Genomic DNA, 27,625 nt, shown 5'->3' with positions numbered 1-27,625 from the left:
TGGTAAACGGTTTATAAATAAAGACTGTTTAAAACCCAGAAATTAAAAGATGCCAAATATAATATAATCCAATGGTTCTACTCCTATGTATATTTAGAGAAACTACTGCCTTTGCACACCCAGAGTTAGTATAATAACGTTCACAGCAACATTTTAATTACAACCAACCCAATGTCCATCCACAGTAAAATGGATCCTTTGGGGTATATTCGTACAAAGAAATATTAGAAATCGGGGGTAAATATAAAAATTACAGCAACATGGAAAAATTTGGATGAATTTCAGGAATATAAGGTTACTTAAAAAAAAACCAAAAATCATATTGCTTAGCGATACAGCCACATAAGGTAAAATTAAAAAGTAAAGGAGGGGAATAATAGTAAAAATTCAGGGTAATGGTAACCTCTGAGTGGAATGAAATGGAAACACAGAGGACTTTGTTTTCCTTTAAATTGGGTGGTAGGTATACAGTTGTACATCATTATCATCATCATATTATTCACACCTTTCATATTTTTGAACAGCCTTTTGATTCTAATTAGTATTTAATAAAAACAAACATACACAAAAGAACAATGAAAAACTTAACCAGGTAAGGACTTACTTCCTTTTAAAAAAATTTTTTTTTTTTTGCTTTTATACTTAGGGTATAAATCCTCCTATGAAGCTTGGTGTTTGAGGAAGATAGAACTGGGAAGAATCAAGTTTACAAATCAACATCAAGGGAACTAGATGATTAATAACTTTGGATTTGGTCCTCTACCAACAACAAAAATGAAACTATAGTTAACACTATATTGTATTCTTGAAAAATGCTGAGAGTGGGTATAAAATGTCCTCATCCCAAAAGTGATAACTATTCAAGGTGATACATATGTAAATTAGACAGATTTAGTCATTCCACAATGTATATATACTTCAAAGCATCATGCTGTATAAGGTAAATACATACAATTTTATGTCAGTTTTTTTATTTAAATTTAAAAAATATATAAAACATAAGACAGTGTGAGTTTGGTAAAGCTTTTCCAGTAGTAAGTCAGAAAAGTCTTGTTTTACCATTAAATGACTCTTTACTACCCATACCAGGATTCAAGAGTTAGTGTTTATCTTTCTGGACTAATGCTTAGATTAAATTCACCACATTGGCAACTATGTATAATTAGGAAGGTGAGAGATGCATATCTTATTAAAGATGCATTTTATATATAAAAAGCAGGTGCACTGCAAGTAGGCAAGTTTCCTCTCTACCCTAGAAAGGAGAGATATATGTGGATGTACTGGTGTCAGAGTGGGCAACGTTATTTACTTATATGTTTGTCCATCGTGTTTCTATCCTCTTTATTATTTACACATCCCAATTCCAAACTTTATTACACTCATTGTTCTTATTCTCTCCCCTCTGTCCCCATCAAAACCTGCTGATTAAGTTGTTTTTTTGTTTGTTTGTTTGTTTTTTGAGACAGGGTCTTGCTTTGTCATCCAGTCTAGAGTACAGTGGCATGAACACAGCTCACTGCAGCCTCAATCTCCCGGGCTCAAGAAATCCTCCCACCTCAGCATCCCGAGTAGCTGGAACTACAGGCACACCCCCAACAAACCCGGCTAATTTTCGTATTTTTTTGTAGAGATGGGGTTTCACCTGTTGCCCAGACTGGTCTCCAATTCCTGAGCTCAAGCAATCCGCCCGCCTTGGCATCCTAAAGTGCTGGGATTACAAGCGTGAGGCACCGCGCCTCACGGATTCAGGTTCTTTATCTGTTTGTTGCCTATTATAAACAAAATTTTGTATATGTAGTTTTCTAGGAAGAGCATTCAAAGTTTTTATCAGACTCTCAAAGGGGTCAGAATGGTTAAGAGGCAGTGTTTTAAAGTATTTTCCTTCTAAGGCATAGGCATAGTTGAAAGGTTTATGATGATAGGATTTCAGCTCTACTTTAATTTTAAGAGCTAACCAGTAGGATGTTACTACAGTCTCCACTGAGAAGAGCATTCTCACTACAAATTTTAGAGGCCTTGGGGCTTAAATGCCACTTATTGTATAGATAGAACTTGTATGTTCTCATTTAGAAATTATGATTACATTGAGTAAGCTATAAAATCACATTTAAAATTAAATTGAACCAAAGTAACTAAAACTCTCAAATCAGTATTTTTCTGTTATTTCTCAGTGATAACAAGCAAATGACAAGAAAATAAGTATAATTCATCTCATAGAGGGATTTTAAAAAGAAATGTCCAGGGATGTCTAGGGCTGGCTGTATACATGCATTCCAATTGCCAGTCATTTTACTGATCTGAATACTACCGATTTCATGGTTAAAAAAGTGATTGTCTCATGGTCCTACAGAGTTTTCTATTAAAGGGAGATTTAATTATGTTCACTAGATGGCATATAAGGAAGGAATACACTGAGAATATTTAAAAAGATGTTTAGTGAGAAGAGTTGAACTAAAACAGATTTTCTGTTTAGCTACAAGTTTACCAAAAGATTCAAATAACCAAATAACCAGAACACTTCATTCATAAAGTATTCTGGTTTAGTAGAAGTGTTATTACAGATTTAAACGGAAGTATAGCTCACTTTACACAATAAAAGTAGCTGGAAATGTTGCACATAAATCACATTTTAATCCCTTCAGAAATTCTACATTCCTCAAGGACTAGATCCTGACTTTGTGTATAGCCCCTAGCACATAGCTGGCAACCAACTTTGTTTAATAAGTAATTCAATTAAATGATATTTAAAATGTACTTGGGGAATACAGTAAATACCAAGGAATACTGTGTATTCCATAATAAACAGCACTACTTTATTTTAGAATTTCAAAAATTAAATTCAGCCATTAGGGATTTATCTTCCTACCTAGATTTGAGCTGTCCAGATATGGGAGTGTCAAGGAAGCCTTAAAATCAACATCCTCCTAAGATTAATAAAAAGAAAAAATAAAAAAATGCTTAGAATCAGTTAGCAGGTAGGGAAATGACTCTACCCTAGACCATTAATGAAAATAAACTTTATCTAGTAATTAGAACAGTGCCTCACAAATATATAAGAGGAGCTTAGAAAATATTTTTGGTTGAATTTATGAATATTATCTTTATGCATGTTAGTTTGGAATATTATCAATTTTTTGTGCCTTTTGACCTACACTTCTGCTTATAGAAATTCATTCTAAGGAAATGGTTATAGATGTATATACAGATTCAATACAAAGTGGTTCAACAAGTACTGATTACAATAGCAATAGCTGGAAATAGTCTACATTTCCAAAAATTTATGAAAATTTTACATTTATTTGATGGTAGTATATTCATACAACAGAATATTTATGACACCATTAAGAATTCTGCCCAATGTCATCTAACTAGTCACTCATGGAATCAGGACTCAAATTCAGGCCTGATTCAAAAACATATTATTAAGTGTGTAGATAAATCTTAAGGGTGACTTAAAGTGGGAAGAGATAAAAAGCACAATGATGAATAGAATTAGTAACCACAATTACAGCTAAACAGGCTGGCATGATAAGCCAGATCAACAAGGTAAAATTTAAACAGGTATAAATATACCTTCAACAGAGTCCAAAAAGTTCAAATGCCTAAGTACAAACTGGGATGAGGCATACCTTACCAGTAGTCCATGTAAAAAGGCTTAATGAATTTTAGAGAACCACATGCTTACTATGTCATGGTCAAAGGCTGCTTATGAGCATGGTTGATTTTGAGCGCTCAAATATAAAAACTAACGTGATCTTAGGCAGCATTAATAGAAATATAACATCTAGAAGAGGAGAAGTCAGAGATCGACTCTATCCTGTAGCAGTCAAAACACCGTGGTTCATACATCCAAGTCATGGCACCAAAAACCAAAATGTTTTTTAAAAAGAAAAACAAACTACTTACACCTGAAGAAAACACTAACTATCCTGAACATGCTTGGCAGAGGCTGATCATGATAGTGAGGAACTCAAAGCTGTGATGTATGAGAAATAGTTGAAGCAACTAAATGCTTTAAAATGTTTATCCTGGAAGCAAAATTACTTAAAGTATAACTGATATTTAAAGGCTTGTTTTTTGAAAGAGAGTTTTCTGTATGACACCAATGCAAGAGATACAGCACCAACAGGTAGAAGTTATTATGAGACAAATTTCTATCTGACATAAGAAAGGACCTTAAGTTAAATGAGAGGATTTAGAAAACGGAATGGGCTCCTTAGGCTCCTTTACCTAGAGTTTTATTCATGTAGAAGATATATGGCCACTAAATGTGCCTACTATAGAGGGAATTACAGTACCGTACAGAAGGTTTATCTAGAAAACATATAAGGTCACTTCCAAAACTGAGATCTTAATGACTTTCTTAAACTCAAGTTTCCTAATACTGAATGTACCTGTGTAAGTTTTTCAAGAAAGAAAAATCAGACTGCCTAGAACGTCTAACACCCTCCACTACTTATTGATTATTCATTAAGAAAAATCACTAGTTGTTTTTCATTGGAGTTAGAATTTTAGATGCTTGAGTTACATATTGTCTTTTGAGATACTTCATAACTATTTCTCTCAACTTTTAAAATCTATCTAACAAAGACTTCTAAGACATTTTTGATGAGCAAAGATGATTTTTAAAAATATAGCTTTTGTGTCATCTTGATATTATACAAAGTTAATAAACCTTTATAGGCAAATTACCTGCTCTGGTTTCACTAGCTGCTTTTTGGATTCCTCTTCTTTGGCTGCATGTACACTTACAGATGCATATATCAGACCTGCAGGCATGGTTGTCAGTTTTCCCATCTAAGAAAGATATATCAAAAACACCTTTTTAGTTGAAAAGCTTTCCATCTTCCATTTCCTAATAAATTCTGGAAGAATCTCAGGAAATCTATTGGTTTCACTTTAATATATTAAATACTCAAACACTCCAAATTACCTCATACATTTTTAAGACATAGTTGATAAAATTATCTTCTCACACTGGATGGCAGAGCACTATTTTTACCTGTTTGTTAACTACTTCATAAGAAATATAGCAATATAATATTAATCTGGAATATTATTATGTAATAATATAGCAATGTAATAATTACTAAAATCTGAGGAATGGAGTGGGATTGGTCTTGATATTCATTCAGTCCACAAACATCAATTGAACACCTACTATGTGCCAGACTCTGGTCTTAGTGCTTAGAATATATCAGTGAACAAAACAAAGATTCCTGTTCTCATACAAATGACATTCTAGTAGAGAGGAGACAGACAATAAACACAATAAACTATATGTTATATTATAAGTTGATAAATGCTCTGGAGAAAGTAAAGGATAAGAGTGGTCTGGAGTACTGAGTGATGCAGCCTGCATCTTGAAATACAATTTATATTAACATTATCCATAAAAAATGAATTCTTTCTATTATAAATCCTTTGCCTCGATTTTCCCAATGCATTCCCTTTTACCTGTTTCTTGCTAAATCTAAAGCAAAAAGTGATCTTTGTTTTAGCTATAACTTGATTTGAATTAAGAATGAGGAAAAGTACCGGCTCTAAGAATAAAGTCTTCTAGTGTTATTCAGGTACCAAAATAATTCCCAAAGATTATCCATTCAACAAGGCCAATTGTAAAGCTTTCCAAGGTACAAATATTTTAACACTCTGATTCTTTAGATGGGAAAGAAGCTTCCTGAATTTGACAAAGGACATTATGAGGGAAGCAGTCTCCTTGTTTTACACACAAATAAAATTGTGCAACACCTGGAAGAATCATTGGCTAAAGGATTCTAAACGTTCTCCAATGACAGTGATAGTACCTATACTTCATTTCTGACACTGTTTTTAATATTTTCTGAGAAGAGCAAGGGAAGCTACTCAGGCATCAATCAGTTAAGTAATTTCCTGTTTAAACTGGGCAGGACTCTGATTTAGATTGGGGCTGTAAAAATACAGGGTAAAATTAAGAGTCAACACTAAGAAGATAATTTTTTTTTATTCTCCTCCCCCATGCCTCCTTCTAGTACAGGAAACAGCATCATAGAATGATTTATCTGCACATGCTTCCCTTAAAGACATCACTTTTTTTATTTCTTATACCCAGTTGGTATTCATTAATGAAATAACAAGATTTCCACACCATACCTATGTCAGGTATAATTTAAATGTATATTAAAACTGACGCCAGCAAGTACGGTCCCCATGAACCAGGGAAATTTTGTTAATAAAAGCTCTATATTATAGGAAGGATGTAAAATTTTATAACATTGAAAGCTTTTTTTGAAATATCTGACTAGACTTTACTTCTTCTTAAGAGACTACTCCCTGGATATAAGACAAATACTATCAAAGTATGCTAATATCTGAATTTTTTCAACACACTAATGATCACAGAGTATACTCATATTACTTCATATAATGCAATAATAATATGTAGACTATAAAAGAATTTCATAGGTATTGCTGATAATTATGATCTAGTATTCCAGATTATGGATTTACTAATTGAGCTCATGGCCTAAAAGTTAATATACCTTGAAAATTGCCTAAGTACTTTCTCCACATTTTTTACTCTTACAGAGTAAGAGTAATAAAGGTCCACCCATTCTTTCCTACTGTCTTCATAGATTCCTTGATTTTTATTGAGGAGGCAGTATGGCACAATGGAAAAAAAATATGAGCTTAGGGCCAGGAGTGGTGGCTCACGCCTATAATCCCAGCACTTTGGGAGGCCGAGGCGGGTGGATCACCTGAGGTCAGGAGTTCGAGACCAGCCTGACCAACATGGTGAAACCCTGTCTCTACTGAAAATACAAAATTAGCTGAGTGTGGTGGTGCATGCCTGTAATCCCAGCTACTTGGGAGGCTGAGGCAGGAGAATCACTTGAACCCAGGAGGTGGAGGTTGCAGTGAGCCGAAATAGCACCACTGTACTCCAGCCTGGGCAACAAGAGCAAAATTCTGTCTCAACAAAAAAATACATATATATATATATACACACACATATATATATGAGCTTAGGAGTTACACAGAACTGACTGTCTAAACTTGAATCAATTATTGAAGCTCTTCAAGTTATGCTGCCCAGTATGGTAACTACTAGCCACATGTGGTTATTTAAATTGAAATTAAAATTATTAATAAATAAAAACTTCAGTTGCATTAGTCCCATTTCAAGTGCTCAACAGCCATAATGTAGAGCACAGATATAAAACAAGTCCATCATAGCAGAAAATTCTAGTGGACAGTGATGTCTTAATTAGGTTAACTAATTATTATTAGGTTAAATATCTGAAAAAATGTGTATGCCATCCTGTTGATTATCACAAGGATTAAATAAGGAGTTATATTAAAATGGCTTACACTTGGTACATAGGCAATTACGTTTAGTTTCCCATTCCTTCTGTTTGCTGAATAAAAAAATTAAGTGGCTGTGCTTATTCCTCATTTTTTTTTCACATGTATTTCATGCTAATCAGGCTCTAGTGAGAACAGTGATAACAATAAAATCTACCCAGCATATTTATTACCTCCAAACAAAAAAAGGTTGCAATTTTTGTCAAAAGCAATCAGGAAGACTGGCACACTAGGGTATCTACAAGTCTAAGTTATACTGGTGAAGTACATGTCACTATCTTAAAGAGGGAAAGCTAATGGTACAGCACATTGAAAATTTTTGAACAAAGATTGGCAAGCTACAACTCTGGGCTAAATCTGGCCTGGACTCTAAGCTTAAAATGTTTTTAAAAAACATATTTAAAGATTTGTAAAAACAAAGAAGAATATGTGACAAGAAATCTTATGCATCCTGCAAAGCCTAAAACATTTACCATGTGGCCATTTACAAAAAAAAAAAAAATTGCCAGCCTCCAATTTAGAAAACCAAATAAGATATTCAAAAAGTTATTAGAGTTTGGGGTGTTATAAAAAACTTACAGCCTCATGAGGCTGTCATTAATTAAACAGCATTAAAATTGAGCAGAGATAATCAAGTTTTCACAAGAGGAAAGACCTTGACTTAAAACTATTTGTAACTCGAAATAATAACTCATCAAGTCAAAATTACGACTTATTTAAAATCAATGAGATTAAAAACTGGCTCTCTACAAAATATAACAGGTCCTAAAACAGAATTCTCTCACATGGAAATTTACAAACAGCAGGGCTAAAAGATGAGCATGAGGTAACCTACCCGTAAGACTCACCCCCCCAACTATTCCTACAATAAAAATATAGCTGATTCTTGTTATTTCCAGCAGTTATATTCTATAAAGTAGCTGTGAATACTGATTTACAGAATACTGTACCATTTCTCCAGGGAAAAATACAGGGTGGGCTTCCTGTGACAGCAAGTTTTTTGAAGGTTTTTTATCATGAACTGATGTTGAATTTTATCAAATGCTTTTTCAGAATCAATTGAAATGATTATATGATTTTGATCCTTCATTCTGTTGATACAATGTACTACACTAACTGATTTGCATATGCTGAACCATCCTTGCATCACTGGGATAAATCCTACTTGGTCATGATGAATGATCTTTTGAATGTGTTTTGGAATTTGGTTTGCTGGTATTTTGTTGAGGATTTTTGCATCAATATTCATCAGGGATATTGGTCTATAGTTTTCTTTTTTGATGTGCTTTAATATCAGGGTAATATTAGCTTTGTAGAATGAGTTCAGAAGTATTCCCCTCTTCTCTGTTTTTCAGAATAGTTTCAGTAGAACTGGTATTTCTTCTTTAAATATTTGGTAAAATCCAGCAGTGAAGACATCAAGTCCCAGGCTTTTTCCTTCTGGGGAGATTTTTACTATGTCTTCCATCTCATTGTTATCTGTCTGTTCAGATTTTGGATTTCTTCATGGTTCAATGTTGGTAGGTTGTGTGTGTCTGGGAATTTATCCATTTCTTCTAGATTTTCCAATTTATTGGCATATAGTTGATCACAGCAGCCACTAATGATCCTTTGAATGTCTGCAGTATTGGTTGAATGTCTCCTTTTTCATCTCTGATTTTATTTATTTGGGTGTTCTCTCTCTTTTGTTTTGTTAGTCTAGCTAAAGGTTTGTAAATTTCATCTTTTAAAACAACCAACTTTTTGTTTCATTGATCTTTTGTATTATTTTCTTCATTTCAATTTCACTTATTTCTGTTCTGATCTTTATTATTTCTTTTCTTCTACTGATTTTGTATTTGGTTAGCTCTTGCTATTAAGAATTTTTGTTTTGGGAGGTGTGAAGATGGCTGATTAGAAGCAGCCAGTGTATGCTGCTCTCAAGGAGAAGATACACAGCAGCCAGTGAACACAAGCTCTTCCACTGAATCATCCAGGAGGACATGCTGGAATTCATCAACGGAGCACCATGACCCACAGAGAGCAGAGAAGTGCAAGACAGGACAGCTGCCCACCCAGGACTGGCAGGAAGACAAGGGGGGCTCCCCACCACAGGGAAATGGTAAGTCAGCAAAAGCCCCCAGACACTCACACTTACGCCATGAACCTTTGCAGTCCTGGACACAGGAGATCCCCATAGACCCTCTATTCCCAAGGCCTCCAGACAGACTCAGGTTGTCTGGAGTTTTCTGGGTGGGCAGAGTTGCCACTCAGGCACATAAGGATGCCCAAGGGACTTCGACTCCTGAGCACTCTTGCACCAGCTACATAGTTCCACCAACAAGGGAGGCCAGACTCTCTCACATGGCCCCAGGATAGGGGCCATATTCATGGTGCTGAGGAATGGACGGACTGCAGGCTTTGCCTCTGCTACACCTGTCTAGGCAAAGCCCACTGGCCTGGGATCCTAACACAACCACACCAACCCCACCTAAGAATTCAGGCCAATAGCAGCTCTGCAATTCTTCTGGGATAAACCTCCCAGACGTAACTGACAGGACTGACATTTTTGCCAATGCCTCAGGCCCCACCTCGACTACACTCAGGCTGAGAAGGGAGAGAAGAGCCCAAAATATTGCTGGCCTCCAGCACACTGCAGCAGCCTTACAGAAAAGTGGACAGATTATTTTCCAGCAGGTCTCTGCCAGTGGTACTCCTCACTGAGCAGAGCTTCCCTACCAGGGTCCCCAGTACAGCCACCCTACCCCAATCTGAGCACTTGGGCTGGCAGCAGCTCTGCATTTCCCTGGGATGGAGCTCCCAGAAGTAATCAAGAGACACACCACTTTTACAATTACTGCAGCAAAACAAAACAACAACAACAAATCCAAAGGACAGCAACATCAAACATTAAAGGAACGTCAGCCCACACGTGAAAAAGAATGAGTGCAAGAACTCGGGCAACTGGAAAAGCCAGAGTGTCTTCTTACCTCCAAACAACTGCACTACCTCCACAGCAATGGTACTTAACCAGACTAAAGTGGTAGAAATGAAAGACAAAAGGTTTAGAATATAGATAGGAATGAAGAACATCAAGATTCAGAAGAAAGTTGAACCAAATCCAAAGAATCTAAATAATTAAATAAAACAATACAAGAGTTGAAAGATAAAATTGCCATTTTAAGAACCAAAACCAATAGAAAGAGCTGAAAAACTGCACTGTAAAAATTTCATAATATAGTCAGAAGTACTAACAGCAGAAAAGAACAACCTGAGGGAAGAATCTGAGCTTGAAGATCAGTTCTTCCAATCAACTCAGTTAGACAAAAACAAAGAGAATAAAAAAGGAACAAAACCTCTGGAAATGTGGAATTATGTAAAGAGACCAAACCAATGACTCACTGGCATCCCTAAAACACAGAGAGAAAGAGACAGTAACTTGGAAAACATATTTGAGAATATTGTCCATGAAAATGTCCCCAACCTCACTAGAAAGGTCAACATTCAAATTCAAGAAATGAATAGAAGCCATGTGAGACAGTATATAAGATGACCATCCCCAAGACACATACTTATCATATTCTTCAGGGTCAATGTGAAAAAATATTAAAGGCAGCTAGAGAGAAGAAGCAGGTCATCTGTAAAGGGAACTCCATCAGGCTAAGAGTGGCCTTCCAGCAGAAATGCTGTAAGCCAGAAGAGATTTGGGGCCTATATGCAGCATTCTTAAATAAAACAAATTCCAAACAAGAATATCATATCCAGCCAAAACATGCTTCATAAGCTAATGAGAAATAAGATTCTTGTCAGACAAACAAATGCTAAGGAAATTTGTTACCACCAGATCTGCCTTACAAGAGGTCCTTAAAGGAGTACTAAACATGGAAATAAAAGACTGCTAGTGGCACCACAAAAATCCCCTTAAGTACATAGACTATTGATACTATAAAGCAACCACACAATCAAATCTGCATATTAACCCACTAACAACAAGATGACAAGACCAAATCTGCACATATCAATGTTAAACTTGAATGTAAACAGGCTAAATGCCCCATTTGAAAGGCATGCAGTGGCAAGTTAGATAAAGAAGTAAAAACCAATTGTATGCTGTCTTCAAGAGACCCATCTCACATGCAGTGACATCCATTGGCTCAAATTAAATGGATGGAGAAAAATTCACCAAGGAAACACAATATGAATAAGGGCAGGGGGTGCTAATCTAATTTTACACAAAAAAGACTTTAAACCAACGATCAAAAAAGGACAAAGAAGGACATTATATAATAATGAGTTCAATTCAAGAAGACTTAACAATCCTAAATATATATGCACCCAATACTGGAGTGCCCAGATTCATAAAGTAAGTTCTAGTTCTTAGAGACCTACAAGGAGACTTACATAAATACACGATAACTGTGGGAAACTTCAACACCCCGCTGGCAGTACTAGAAATATCAAGACAGAAAACTAACAAAGATACCAGGACCTGAACTTGACACATGACCATATGGATCTAACAGACATCTACATAACACTCCACCCAACAAAAACAGAATATACATTACTCTCATCTGCACATGGCACATACTCTAAAATTGACCAATCAGCCCTAAAGCAGTTCTCAAAAAACACACACACAAAAAAACTGAAATCATACCAATCACATTCTCAGACCACAGTGCAATTAAAAAAAAATAAGTCAATACCAAAATCTCTTAAAACCATACAATTACATGGAAATTAAACAATATGCTCCTGAATTACTTTTGGGTACACAATGAAATTAGGGCAGAAACCAAAAAATCATTTGAAACTAATGAAAACAAAGATACAACATATCAGAACCTCTGGGACACAGCTAAAGCACTATTAAGAGGAAAGTTTATAGCACTGAAAATCCACATCAAAAAGCTTGACAGATCTCAAATTAACATCACCTAACATCACACCTAGAGAAACTTGAAAAACAAGAACCAACCAACCAAAAAGGTAGCAGAAGAAAAATAATAACCAAAATCATAGAGCAACTCAATATAATAGATGTGAAAAACGATACAAAAGATTAAAAAAAGTTGGTTTTTTGAAGAAATAAATAAGATTGAGAGACAACTAGCTAGACTAATAATGAAAAAAAGAAGATCCAAATAAACACAATAAGAAGTGACAAATGGAACATTACCACCAACTACATGGAAATACAAACAACCCCCAGAAACTATTATGAAATCCTCTATGAACACAAGCTAGAAAACCTGGAAGAAACAAATAAATTCCTAGAAATATATACCACCCAAGATTGAAACATGAAGAAATTAAAACTCGGAACAGAGAAATAATGAGTTCAGAAATTTAAACAGTAATAAAAAGCCTACCAACCAGAAAAAAAAAAAAAAAAAAAAACTTGGACCAGATAGATTCACAGCTTAGTTCTACCAGATGTATAAAGAAGAGCTGGCACCAATCCTACTAAAAGTATTCCAAAAATTGAGGAGGAGGGACTATGAGGCTAGCATCATTGTAATACCAAAACCCCACAGAAACACAACAAAAGAAGAAAACTTCTGGCCGATACTCTGATAAACATAGATGTAAAACTTCTAAACAAAATACTAGAAAGCCAAATCTAGGAAAACATCTAGGAAATACTAGAAAGCCAAATCTAGGAAAACACCACGACCAAGAAGGCTTTAAACCTGGGATGCAAAGGTGGTTTAATAGATGCAAATTAAGAAATGTAATTAATCACATAAACAGAACTAAAAACAAGACCCTATGATCCTCTTAATAGATGCAGAAAAGGATTTCAGTAAAATTCAACAACCTTTGTCATATGCATAGTTTGCGAATATTTTCTCCCACTCTGTAGGTTGTCTGTTTTCTCTGCTGATTTCTTTTGCTGTGCAGAAGCTTTTTAGTTTAATTAGGTGCCATTTGTTTATTTTTGTTTTTGTTGTATTTGTTTTGGGGGTCTTAGTCATGAATTCTTTGCCTAGACTGATGTCTACAAGAGTTTTTACAATGTTGTCTTCTAGAATTTTTATAGTTTCAAGCCTTATATTTAAGGCTTTGATCAATCTTGAGTTGATGTTTGTATATTGTGACAGACAGGGGTCCATTTTCATTCTTCTATGTGTGGCTTACCAGTTATCCCAGCACCACTTGTTCAGTAGGGTGTCCTTTCCCTACTTTATATTTTTGTATGCTTTGTCAAAGATCAGTTGGCTGTATTTGGCTTTATTTCCGGGTTCTCTATTCTGTTCCATTGGTCTATGTGCCTAGTTTTACACCAGTACCATGTTGCTTTGGTAAGTATAGCCCCATAGTATAGTTTGAAGTCAGGTGTACTAGTCTGTTTTCACACTGCTGATAAAGACATATCTGAGACTGAGCGATTTACCAAAGAAAGAGGTTTAATGGACTCACAGTTCCACATGGCTAGAGAGGCCTCAAAATCATGGCAGAAGGTGAAAGGCACATCTCATATGGCAGCAGACAAGAGAAGAATGACAGCGAAGCAAAAGGGGTTTCCCCTTATAAAACCATCAGATCTCATGAGACTTATTCATGAGACTCAATTATTTCCCACAACATGAGCAAATTATGGGAGCTACAATTCAAGATGAGATTTGGGTGGGAACACAGCCAACCCATATCATCAGGTAATGTGATGCCTCCAGATTTGAAAAAGACACATATACGCACGTTTATAGCAGCACCTTTTGCAATTGCAAAAATATGGATCCAACCTAAATAACCATCATCCAAGGAGTGGATAAAGAAAATGTGTTACATATACACCATAGAATACTACTCAGCCATAAAACAGAATGAAATAATGGCCTCTGCAGCAACTTGGATGGAGTTGGAGGCCATTATTCTAAGTGATGTAATTCAGGAATGGAAAACCAAATATTGTATGTTTTCACTTATACATGAGAGCTAAGCTTGAGGAGAGCTAATACATGAGGATGCAAGACATAATAATAATATAATGGGCTTTGGGGACTCAAGGGGAAGGATGAGAGGGATGCGAGGGAAAAAAGACTACATACTGGGTACAGTGTACACTGTTCAGGTGACGTGTACACCAAATCTCAGAAATCACTACTAAAGAACTTATCCATGCAACCAAAAACCACTTGCTCCCCCAAAACTATTGAAATAAAATTTTATTTTATTTTATTTTATTTATTTATTTTGAGACGGAGTCTCGCTCTTTTATTTATTTATTTATTTTGAGACGGAGTCTCGCTCTGTCGCCCAGGCTGGAGTGCAGTGGCGCAATCTCAGCTCACTGCAAGCTCCGCCTCCTGGGTTCGTGCCATTCTTCTGCCTCAGCCTCTCCAAGTAGCTGGGACTACAGGCGCCCGCCACCACGCCCGGCTAATTTTTTTGTATTTTTAGTAGAGACGGGGTTTCACCGTGGTCTCGATCTCCTGACCTCGTGATCCGCCCGCCTCGGCCTCCCAAAGTGCCGGGATTACAAGCGTGAGCCACCGCGCCCAGCCGAAATAAAATTTTAAAAATAAAATAAAATTCAACAACCCTTCATTTTAAAAACCCTCAACAAATTAGGCATCAAAAGAACATACCGCAAAATAATAGCCATCTATGACAAACTCACAGCCAACATCTAACTGAATGGGCAAAACCTGGAAGCATTCCCTTTGACAACTACAATAAGACAAGGATGTGCACTCTTTTCATGCCTAGTCAATATAGTACTGGAAGTCCTAGCCAGGAGTCAGGCAAAATAAATATATAAAATTGATCCAAATATAAAAGACAAAGTCTCTTCAAAGAAGATATGATCTTACACCTAGAAAATCCCATAGTATCTGTCCAATAGGTATGGTTCTAATAAACAATTCCAGCAAAGTTTTAGGATACAAAATAAATACTTGAAAAATCAGGAGCATTTCTATAAATTATCAACATCCAAGTTGAGAGCCAACTTAAGAATACAATCCCATTCATATTAGCCATGAACAGAATAAAATACCTAGGAATACAGCTAACCACAGAGGTGAAAGATCTCTACAATCAGAACTATAAAACACTGCCGAAAGAAATCAGAGATGACACAAACAAATGGGAAAACATTCCATGCTCATGGATAGGAAGAATCAATATTTTTTAAATGGCCACACTGCCCAAAGCAATTTACAGATTCAAGTTATTCCCATCAAACTACCAACGACATTTCTCACAGAAGTAGAAACAACTATTCTAAAATTAATATGGAACCAAAAACAAGCCCAAATAGCCAAAACTATCCTAAGTAAAAAGAACAAAGCTGGTGTCATCACACTTCCTGACTTCAAACTATAGTACAAGGCTATAGTAACCAACACAGCATGGTACTGGTACAAAAACAGACACATAGACCAATGTAACAGGTTAGAGGTTAGAGAACTCAGGTCAGACGCTGAAATAAAGCCACACAACTGTATCCATCTGATCTTTGACAAACTCAACAAAAACAAGTAACGGGTAAAGAATTCCCTATTTAACAGGTGGTGCTGGGATAACTGGTGAGCCCTATGCAGAAGATTAAAACTAAACTTCTGCCTTTCACCATACACGAAAATCAACTCAAGATGGATTAAAGACTTAAATGTAAAGCCTAAAAAAATAAAAACCCTGAAAGATAAGCTAGAAAATACCATTCTGGACATCGGCCCTGGCAAAGGCACCAAAAGCAATTCCAACAAAAGCAAAAATTGACAAATGGAACCTAATTAAACTAAACAGCATGTGCACAGCAAAAGAAACTATTAAACAGATAACTTACTGAATATGAGGAAATATTCACAAACTATGCATCTAAAAAGGTCTCATATCCAGAATCTACACAAAACTTAGACAATCGAACAAGCAGAAAACAATTTACCCCATTAAAAAATGGGGAAAAGATCTGAACAGACACTTGTCAAAAGATAACATACAAGTGGCCAACAAATATATGAAAATAAGCTCAACATCACTAATTATCAGAGAAATGCAAATCAAAACCACAGTGAGATACCACCTCACACCAGTCAGAATGGCTATTATAAAAAAACCAAAAAACAACAGATGCTGGTGAGGCTGCTGAGAAAAGGGAACATTATACACTGATGGTGGGAATATAGATTAGTTCAGCCACCACTGTGGAAAGCAGTTTGGATATTTCTCAGAGAAATTAAAACAGAACTATCATTTGACTCAGCAATCCCACTACTGGGTATATATCCAAAGGAATATATTTTACCATATATACATGCACTTATGTGTTCATCGCAGCACTATTCACAATACGAAATACATGGAATAAACCTAGGTGCCCATCAGTGGTGTATTGAATATAGAAAATGAGATACATATACACCATGGAATACTATGCATCCATAAAAAAGAAGAAAGCATGTCCTTTACAGCAACATGGATGCAGCTGGAAGTCATTATCCTAACTGAATTAATGCAGGAACAGAAAATCAAATACTGCATGTTCTCACTTTTAAGTGGAAACTAAACATTTGGTATACATGGACATATAGATGGGAACAAAAGACACTGAAGACTAGTAGTTGGGGGAGGGAGGGAGAAAAGAATTGAAAAACTATTGGGTAATATGCTCACTACCTGGGTGATGGGATCAAACCCCATACATCAGCATCATTCAATATACTCTTGTAACAAACCTGCACATGTACCCCTAAACCTAGAATAAAAGTTGAAATTATTTAAAAAAAAAGGTGCCAACTAGAATTTAATTATGAAGCCTATTACTTTTACTAAAAACTTAAGGCTGATTTCTATAATTATTCTCTATCATGTAGCATTTTTCTAAAATAATATTTATAAAACATTTCAATAATCTGTTTATTACTTCTAGTCTAACATTATGGGGAAACATGATCAAATACAACCTGATTCTAAAATAAAAGAGGAGAAAAAAAGTCATTCTGCAAGAAAATACACTTTTCCCCAATAATACCTATCTTGACTAATGGTATTTTTTTTTTTATTTAGAAAACATACATTGTGTGACTCAGCTATCTAGAACTTTTCATCTTCTAGAGGAGTTCCTCAACCAGCAAAGGGGGAAAAGAAACAAGACACTTTCAAAATCTCTTGTGGCCAAAAACCTGTCCTGGAACATCCAGCAACCAACACAAAGGGAGAAAAACCAAGAGCTGAGTATTAGAGGTAAGGTTACTCCAGTTGGCCACTTCTGATTATAAAAGTTAAGATTATACATACCAAAAGTCACAAAATGGGAGAAGTAACAAGGAACAGAAGAGTTAAGAAATAATAAAAAAGAGAATAAAAGCACCAGAGGCACAGTATGGCTGGCAAAGGAAAAGAACCAGCAACAAAGCTACAAATGCATGATGGAAAAGCTCTACAATCTGGTAGTGTTATGGTATCTGTGCCACACCTCATTACAATGTCCCTGAAAAGAAAAGAGATCTCTGATGACAGTGTGTTCTTCTGTATTTCAGGAGTGCATACTATGTGTCAGGTGCTTTATACAGATCTAGTCTTTTTAATCTTCACAATAATCCAGTATAGTAGGTCTTATTTAAGATGCTTTTGGCTAAAATTCTGGAATCTCCAACTTAAACTGGCTTCAACAATGAAAAAAACTTATTCTCCATATAACAAAGTCTAGGAGCAGGCAGACATAAGGATTGGTTAATTCACTAGCTTACTGAGAATCCAGGTTCTTCCATTTTTCTCTGTTGCCCACATCAAAGTGCCATTTAAAATGATGCATAGCATCTGGTGTTTTCTTGAAAACTAAATATTAAGAATACTAAGAGAAAGGAGTGACCTGTAACACATCTCTAAAAGTCAAATACTCTGAAGATGAATGTGCTGACAAAATAACACCTGTGGTCTAATATAATAGCAATGGAAAAGGGGTAATTAACATTTGCTGAACGCCTACTATGCACCAGAAAGTATTTGGATACAAGTAAAGAACACAAATAACAGCAGTGGCCTTTGGAGAACAGAAAAACACTTGGAAAAAGGCTGCCTTTGATTTACTGAGCATGTCACCCTGCCCACAAAGCCAAGAAGTTGTATATATTTCAATTCAGAATTATGGAAGAAAAAGCAAATGACACCAGCCACTTTTTCAATATAGCACTTTCTAAGACTATTTCCGGGCTCAATACCCATTCAGGTCCACTATCTATACCTTCACTTAGATAACAAATACAACATATTACAATTGGCAAAGTTAAAAACTAAAGATACTGAGTTACGAAGGAAGGGTTCAAGTGTCTGGTTTAACATAGGTGGGAGTTACGTAGTACATTCAAGATATAAGGTTCATCAAAATTAGGGCTCTAGCACTTAAAAGACCAATCTTAAGTTTCCTACAACAAATAAGTGTCTAGATCAGTGTGGTTGTATTATGAAATCACACAATATTAATGGTAAAGCATTTCAAGCACTAAGTTACTTTAATTATGATGTATGAAAGAATTATTCTGAAATTTCTGAACATATTAATCATTCAGTAATTGTGGTGCAATTATTACTGGGTAATATTTGAAAGTATCAAAAGTTTATCTTAGATAAATAAAAATCTAACTGGAAAATTAAAAATAAAAACATACATAGGGAGTATATCTACACAATTAAACATCTTTTTTAAAACGTTTTTTTTTCTTTTTGAGAAGGAATTTCACTCGTTGCCCAGGCTGGAGTGCAATGGCACGATCTCGGCTCACTGCAACCTCCGCCCCCCAGGTTCAAGTGATTCTCCTGCCTCAGCCTCCCAAGTAGCTGGGATTACAGGCATGTGGCACCATGCCCGGCTAATTCTGTATTTTTAGCAGAGACGGAGTTTCTCCATGTTGGTCAGGCTAGTCTTGAACTCCCGACCTCAGTTGATCGGCCCGCCTCGGCCTCCCAAAGTGCTGGGATTACAGGCATGAGCCATCACGCCTAGCCACAACTAAACATCTTAAAAATCCTCCAGAAATGGCACAACAGATCAGCAAAACTCCACTTTAGCCAGTTTGTTAATCAGGCTAAAGTATTTTATGAGTATTTTTTTAGATATTTTAATCAGTACATTGACAAATACCGAATATTGTCAAACTCAGTAATCAGATTTTGAAAAACACCTAACAGCCTCCTTTGACACACACATATATACACATATGCTATATCTGGGGAAAAAAATTAGGCTGTATCTCCCTGGTGGAAATGTGGGAGAGGAATATTGAGAGCATTCTATTTACTTGAAAAGACTGCAGCACTCCAATAAAAGATGATTTTAAAGTTGTTGTCAGTTTAGAATTCAGATGTTACAAAATTTCAAAACAGGATTAAATAAGCTATACAGAAATGCTGAATTGATCTTTCTAAAATACTGTTTGTTCTCTCAGCTCTACAAACAACCTTTACCGCCTTCCTCTGGCCCTAGCCAAATTAATCTTCCTAGGCCCCAAACATGTCAAGCACATTCCTCCCTCAGTGCCTTCACACACTGCATGTGTTGTACTAGAAAGCCCTCTCCTCTCCTGTACCTAACAGTACTTGGCACACAGCAGGTACTCAAAAAAATAATTATTGAATGAATACACTTACCAAAACCCTGCCCTTCACTGAAGGCCTGGCTCAATTCCCACTAGTTCACTCAAAGACATCTCTCTGAATTCATACAGTTCATATTTTTGTGAGGCACTAATCTGGTGTTTAACAAATATAACATTATATTATTATTTATCTTTTTGAAATATATGCAGCCTATTTTTCTATTAAATATAGACTCCTGTGAGTAGTCTTACACCTCTCGTATCCAAAAGACTTTGCATGACTAAGGACCTTAAAACTAAATAATAAAATGATACGCAGGTTTAAATAGAGCAGTACACACAGAGAATCTACTAAGTCATTTTATGTAATAACATTTATGAGATGCCTATATACCAAGCATTTGTGAAGGCAAACAACTAAAGGTCCTAAAGCGAAACTGAAATTGTAAGACTGATTCAGCAATCTTAACTTTTTGAAAATCTAATGAAAGTTATTAACTATCTTAGCTCAACATGTACTTACTCTGAAATTTTTGCATATGCTTGCAGGCCAACACACTCTGAGGCATTTGAGGACCCAATCAATCTGGCTCCAACACAAATGAAATTTATCGCAAGTACATTTTATCCTGATATGCAGATACAAAATGCCCTCAGGAGTGCTCTAAGAATCAAATACAATTCTGGTGAACTCTGAAAAATCATTTTATTATTTTTAATTTCTATATATCTACTATTTCAATAGTTTTTGGAGTACAAGTGGTTTTTGTGTACATGGGTGAACTGTATAGAGGTAAACTATGAGATTTAAGTGCACCCATAACCCAAATAGTATACATTTTAACCTAATATGTACTTTTTCATCTTGAGTCCTCCTTCCACTCTGCCCCTTCTGAGTCTCCAAATTCCATACTACTCTGTATGTCTTTGCATACCTACAGCTTAACCCCCACTTATAAGTGAGAACAGAGGGTATTTGGCTTTCCATTCCTGAGTTACTTCATTTAGAAGAATGGCTGCCAGTCCCATCCAAGTTGCTACAGAAGACATTCTTTCACTGTTATTTGTGGATGAGTAGTATTCCGTGGTGTATACACAACATTATGTTGTACTTATTTATCTACTTTTTTTAATTCAATAGCTTTTGGGGTACAAGTGGTTTTTGGTCACATGGATGAATTATGTAGTAGAAACTTTAGTGCACCTGTCACCTGAGCAGTGAACATTATACCTAAGGTGTAGTGTTTTTTTTAATCCCTGACCCACCTCCCAGTATACCCATTCTGACTCTTTAAAGTCCATTATATCACTCTGTATGCATTTGTGTACTCATAGCTTAGCTCCTACTTATAAGTGAAAACATATGGTTTTTGGTTTTCCACTCCTGTGTTACTTCACTTAGAATAATGACTGCCAGCTCCATCCAAGATGCCACAAAAGACATTATTTCATTCCTTTTAATGGCTGAGTAGCATTCCACGCTGTATATATACCACATTTTCTTGATCTACTCATTGGTTGATGGGCATTTAGGTTGGTTCCATGTTTTTGCAATTGTGAATTGTGCTGCTATAAACATGCATGTGCATATCTTTTTCATATCATAACTTCTTCTCATTTGGGTAGACACCCAGTAGTGGGACTGCTGGATCAACTGGTAGATATATTTTTAGTTATTTAAGGAATCCCCATACTGTTTTCCATAGTGGTTGTACTAATTTACACTCCAGCAGTGTAAAAGTGTTCCTTTTTCATCACATCCACATGAACAGCTACTGCTTTTTGGCTTTTTAATTATGGCCATTCTTGCAGAAGTAAGTGGTATCTCATTGTGGTTTTAATTTGTATTTCCCTGATGATTAGTGATGTTGAGAATTTTGTAATATGTTTGATGACTGTTTGTACATCTTTTGAGAAATGTCTGTTTATGTTCTTTGCCCACTTTTTGATGGGATTATTTGTTTTTCTTGGTGATTTGAGTTCCTTATAGACACAACAAATTTCCATTATAATTGCTTGAGACTTTTGATGTTCACTGTAACGAGAAACAGGTTATTAGTCCACTGGCATGAAGGAAGTGAGAATTAAACTGAGATCTGAAGATCAGAAGAAATATTGCACTACACTAGGTGCTGGGAAAAAAAAAAAGAATTCTTCTAAAACAGAATAACAGCAGAAGCTAGCAATTATGAACATCTGAAATAGCCCTAGCATAGTGTTGTGCATATTACCTATTACCAATTTAGTATTTTCCAGTATAAAAACCCTGGGAAACAAGTACAATTCTTATTTTAATTACTCAGATGAGAAAACACACTTAGATCATTTATGTGATCTGCCCAAAGTTACACAGCTTTTATATGATAGGGCAGGGAAATTCTCATGTGAGTCCAGTTAAAATGGCTTATATCCAAAAGACAGGCAGTAATAAATGCCGGCAAGGATGTGGAGAAAAGGGAACCCTTGTATATTGTTTCTGGGAATGTAAGTTAGTACAATTATTATGGAGAACATTTTGGAGGTTCCTCAAAAAAACTAAAACTTGAGCTACCATATAGTCCAGCAATCCCACTGCTGGATATATACCCAAAAGAAAGGAAATCAGTATAGCCAACAGATATCTGCACTCTGTTTGTTGCAGCACTGTTCACAACAGCTAAGATTTGGAAACAACCTAAGTGTCCATCAACAGATCAATGAATAAAGAAAATGTGGTACCTATACATGATTAAGTACTATTGAGCCACAAAAAAGTATGAGATCCAGTAATTTTCAACAACAAGGATGAAACTGGAGGTCATTATGTTAAGTGAAATAAGTCAGGCACAGAAAGACAAAGATCGTATGTTCTCATTTACTTGTGAGATCTAAAAATCAAAACAATTGAATTCACGGACATAGGGAGTAGAAGGATGATTACCAGAGGCTGGGAAGGATAGTGATAGGGGTAAGGGGAGATGTGGGAATGGTTAGTTATTACAAAAAAAAAAAAAAATCAATCAGACCTACTATTTGGTAGCACAATAGTGTGACTAGAGTCAATAATAACATAATTGTTCATTTTAAAAGAACTTAAAGAGTGCAATTGGACTGCTTCTAACTCAAAGAACAAATGCTTGAAGGAATGGATATCCCATTCTCCATAATGTACTTATTTCACATTGCATGCCTACATCAAAATATCTCATGTGTCCCATAAATATATACATGTACTATGTACCTACAAAACTTTTAAAAAATATGAAAATAAAAAAGAGAGAGATTTGATTACAGAAGAGTATCATAGTGAGGCAGAATGTGTAGGATTTGCATAGCCATTACTGGCTTTCAAAATGGAAGAAGTCATCATGAGACTAGGAATGCTGATGGTCTCTAGCAAATACAAAAGGCAAAGAAATGGATTCTCCCCTAAAACTCCCAGAAGGAACACATGCCTGCCAACACCTTGTTTTAGACTTATGACCTCCAGAACTGTGAGGAAACAAATTTTTGTTGTTTTTGGCCACTGAGGCTGTGGTAATCTGTTACAGCAGCTATAAAAACTTAATAGAAGTGTCAAACCACCAAGAATCATTTTTTAAAACAACTGAACGTAATTACCATAGGACTCAGCAATCATACTGCTGGGCATTTATACCAGTAAAATGAAATTTATATCCACAAAAAATCCTGTACACAATTGTTTGTAGCAGCTTTATTTGCAACAGCCCAAACTGGAAACATTCACTTGGTTCTTGAATGGCAGTATGAAAAGCTTGATGAAACTTCTCCCTCAGGGAGACATCTATCAAACTAGTAAAAATTAGCAAATTCTCTGAATATTGATCAAATCACTCACAACAAATTGAGATGCCTTTATTCAACAAAATCTATAAACTTGGTAAGAAGAGTGGGAGGCAATGGCATTCATGGCGACTTAAACCCTAACATATCAATAACTGAATTGCATGTCAATTGTTTAAATATACTAATTAAGGCAGATACTGGCAGAGTGGATGAAAAATACTGACCCAAACTATTCATCTAACAGAGCATTAGTATCCGGAATATATATCAGATAGCTGAGACTTCATGCTATACGGGAAAGAGACATCACAGTTAGTCCAGGAAAGCCACCAAACAAATAAGTGAACAAACATGCAACACCAATAACAAGCATGAGGTGGGGTTGTGAAATGTTATCAGAAACCAGAGTTGCTCCAATATATTATCTAAAATGTCCGTGATATAGTTTGGATATTTATCCCTCCCCAAATCACATGTTGAATATTAATCCCCAATATTGGAAGTGGGGGCTGGTGGTGGGAGGTGTTTGGGTCATGGCGGCAGATCCGTCATGGCTTGGTGCTGTCTTCACGACAGTGAGTTCGTGAAATCTTGTTGTTTAAGTCTGTGGTACCTTCCCTTCTCCCTTTCTCCTTCCCTCCCCCCACTTCTCTTGCTTCTGCCATGTAAGGTGCTTGCTCCAGCTTCACTTTCCACCATAATTAGAAGCTCCCTGAGAATCTTCACAGAAGCAGATGCTACCATGCTTCCTGTAAAGCCTGCAAAACTGTGAGCCAATTAAACCTCTTTTCTTTATAAATTACCCAGTGTCAGGTATTTCCTTATAGCAATGCCAGAATGCCTAACACAGAAAATTGGTATCAGGAGTGGGGCATTGCTATAAAGATACCTGAAAATTTGAAAGTGACTCTGCAACTGGGTAATGGACAGAGGTTGGAAAAGTGTGGAGGGCTCAGAAAATAGGAAGATGAGGGAAAGTCTGGAACTTCTTAGAGACTGCTTAAATGGTTTTGACCAAAATGCTGACAGTGATATGGACAATGAACTCTAGGCTGCTGAGGTGTGAGATGGAAATGAGGATATTTTGGGAACTGGAGCAAAGGTCAACCTTGCTATGCCTTAGTAAAGAACTTGGCTATATTGTGTCCATGCCCTAGGGATCTGTGGAGTTTTGAACTTAAAAGTGATGACCTAGCGTATCTGATAGAAAAAAAAATTCTAAGTAGCAAAGCATTCAAGAAGTGATGTGGCTGCTTGTAACAGCCTACACTGAGATGCAAGAACTAATATATGACTTAAAGTTAGAAATTATATTTAAACAGAAGGCAGAGCATAAAAGTTTTGAAATATTTGCAGCCTGGCCATGTGGCAGACAAAGAAAAAGCTTTTTCAAATAGGCTGCTGAGCAACCACCTGCTAGAGATAGTCATATAACTAAAAGGGAGCCAAGGGCTAATATCCAAGACAATGGGGAAAAGGCCTTGAAGGTATTTCAGACACCTTTGCAGCAGCCCTCCCATCACAGGCCCAGGGGCCTAGGACGATAGAAGGGTTTTGTAGGCCAGGCTCAGGGCCCCATAGCCCTGCACAGCCTCAGAACACTGTTTCCCATATCCCAGCCACTCTAGCTCCAGTCATGGCCCAAAGGGGCCCTGGCAGAGTTCAGGCTACCACTCTGGAGAATGCAAGACATAAGCCTTGGTAGCTTCTATGTAGTGTTCAGCCTGTACGGGTGCAGAATCCAAGAGTGATGAATACTTGGCAGCCTCTTCCCTGAGGATATATAAGGATGTTGAGGATATATGAGAAAGCCTCGGTACTGAGGCAGGAGACTACTGCAGAGGTGGAGCCCTCACAGAGAACCTCTATTATGGCAGTGCCAAGGGTTGGAGCCCCCACACACTATGGCAGTGCCAAGGGTTGGTCCCCAATAGAGCACTGCCTAGTGGAGCTGTGAGAAAGGGGATACCAACCTCCAGACCCCGGAATGGTAGATTCACCAGCTGCTTGCACCCTACACCTAGAAAAGCTACAGTCATTCAAATCCAATCCATAAGAGCAGCCCTGGGGGATGAAACCTGCAAAGACACAGGGGCGGAGCTGCCCAAGGCCTTGGAAGCCCACCCTTTGCAGCAGTGTGCCCTGGATATGGAACATACAGTCAAAGGAGATTATTTTGGAGCTTTAAGATTTAATGACTGCCCTGCTGGGTGTTGAACGTACATGGGGCCTGTAGCCCATTTCTTTTAGCTGATTTCTCCCTTTTGGAAAGAGAATGTTTACCTAATGCCTATACCCAACAAATAAAAAACCTGTTTTTTATTTGACAGGCTTATAGGTGGAAGGGGCTTGCCTTGTCTCAGATAAGACTTTGGACTTTGCAATTTTGAGTTAACACTGGAAGGAGTTAAGACTTTTGGGGACTGTTGGGAAGGTACGATTGTATTTTGCAATGTGGGAAGGACATGAGATTTAGGAGGGGCCAGAGGTGGAATGATGTAATTTGGATATTTGTCCCTGCTCAAATCTCACGTTGAATTATAATCCCCAATGCTGAAGGTGAGACCTAGTGGGAGGTGTTTGCATTATGGGGGCAGATCCCTTATGGCTTGGTGTTGTCTTCATGACAGTGAGTGAGCTGTTGTGAGACCTGGTCATTTAAAACTGTGTGGAACCTCCCCTCCCCACATACTCTCTATCTCTCTCTCTTGCCCTTTCTCTTGTCATGGGAGATGCCTGCTCCCCCTTTTGTAGTCTGCCATGATTGGAGGCTTTGTGAGGCCCCCCCAGAAGCAGATGCCACCATGCTTCCTGTAACGCCTAAACAATCGTGAGCCAATTAAACCTCTTTTGCTTATAAATCACCCAGTCTCAGGTATTTCTTTATAGCAATGCATAAATGGCCTAACACAGTCCAGTTTACAACAATGGTCTGTACCCATACCCATTCAGAGCTCTGTTCTGAAAGAGCTATTTCAAAGAGCTCACCAGCAGACTGGCAACTCTCATCTTTCCCAATTCCCTGAGCTAAAAGAGATATTCCAGATGGATTTGGCAGATGGTGAAAACTGGGAAATATGCTGCTTTTTCAACCAAAGCTTCTGCCCCATAGAGAGGATTCAGAAAGGACGGCTGCTGGTGAAAAGTCCAGTTCCCTAGTCCCTCATAGCTCTGTGTGACTGAAGAGCTGGTCTAGGAGTTAAAACACCCATGTGGAATCTTGTATATCTCCCAACTTTATGGTGCAAAAGTGGTATCCCAGTTAGATATGGCAGGGGTTCTTCCCAGGGGAAAACTGGATCAAGCGTGAAAACTGGCAACACCCTAACTTTGCCAGGCAACTAGACTTTATCTGGATCAAACTGCAGGGCAATTTATGCTCCGGATTGTTATCAAAAACAACAGAACTAACAGCAATCAGTGGAGACTAAAAGTTTGGTATGATATAAATAGAAGCCAAGAGCCATTATTGGGGAGATCAGAAAAAGAGACAAAGAGAACTCCACAAATACCAGTCATCACTAGTGGCCCAGAATACTAGGCACATACCCAAGGCTGCATACTCCAAGGAATGCCTGAAGAGAAAAATTATTATCTAGTTTTTGGCTGAATATGAGGCAACCTCAAGCTTCTTCAACTGTGAAAGCACTCTCCAAGCCACAAACAGAATCAACAGTAAAGGGTAAACACCTTGCTGGTTTAAAATGCTTAATCACAACCTCTGGCCAACCACTGATCACTAAGCATGCTGGCACAGAGGCAATCCCTAGAAATCTAGGCCTACAGATAAAAACAGAAAAAAGTATCTAGGCAGGCATATCTGAGACTTCATACCATGTTACAAATAGACTTCACAGAGTAAGTCCAAGAAAGTCACTAAACAAATAAGGGAACAAACAACAACAACAACAACAAGAAGCCTGGGGTGGGATGAAGGGTGCTATCGGAAACCAGAGTTGCTACAATATATT

At 36.9% G+C, this 27,625-nt stretch overlaps 1 protein-coding gene across 2 annotated transcripts in view; it reads right to left on the bottom strand.

The window, feature by feature from the left end:
- The window catches only part of APOOL (apolipoprotein O like), an 86,173-nt gene that overhangs the window by 38,516 nt on the left and 20,032 nt on the right, over positions 1-27,625 (bottom strand). For both annotated transcript variants that reach the window (XM_055267314.2, XM_055267315.1), the window contains one exon: positions 4,693-4,797. In XM_055267314.2, the coding sequence (XP_055123289.1) occupies positions 4,693-4,797 (105 nt within the window). The remainder of the gene's footprint in view (positions 1-4,692; positions 4,798-27,625) is intronic.

The sequence above is a fragment of the Symphalangus syndactylus genome, chromosome X (genome assembly GCF_028878055.3).
Source record: "Symphalangus syndactylus isolate Jambi chromosome X, NHGRI_mSymSyn1-v2.1_pri, whole genome shotgun sequence".
Taxonomy (NCBI): domain Eukaryota; kingdom Metazoa; phylum Chordata; class Mammalia; order Primates; family Hylobatidae; genus Symphalangus; species Symphalangus syndactylus.
This window is presented reverse-complemented; position numbering and strand designations above follow the sequence as displayed.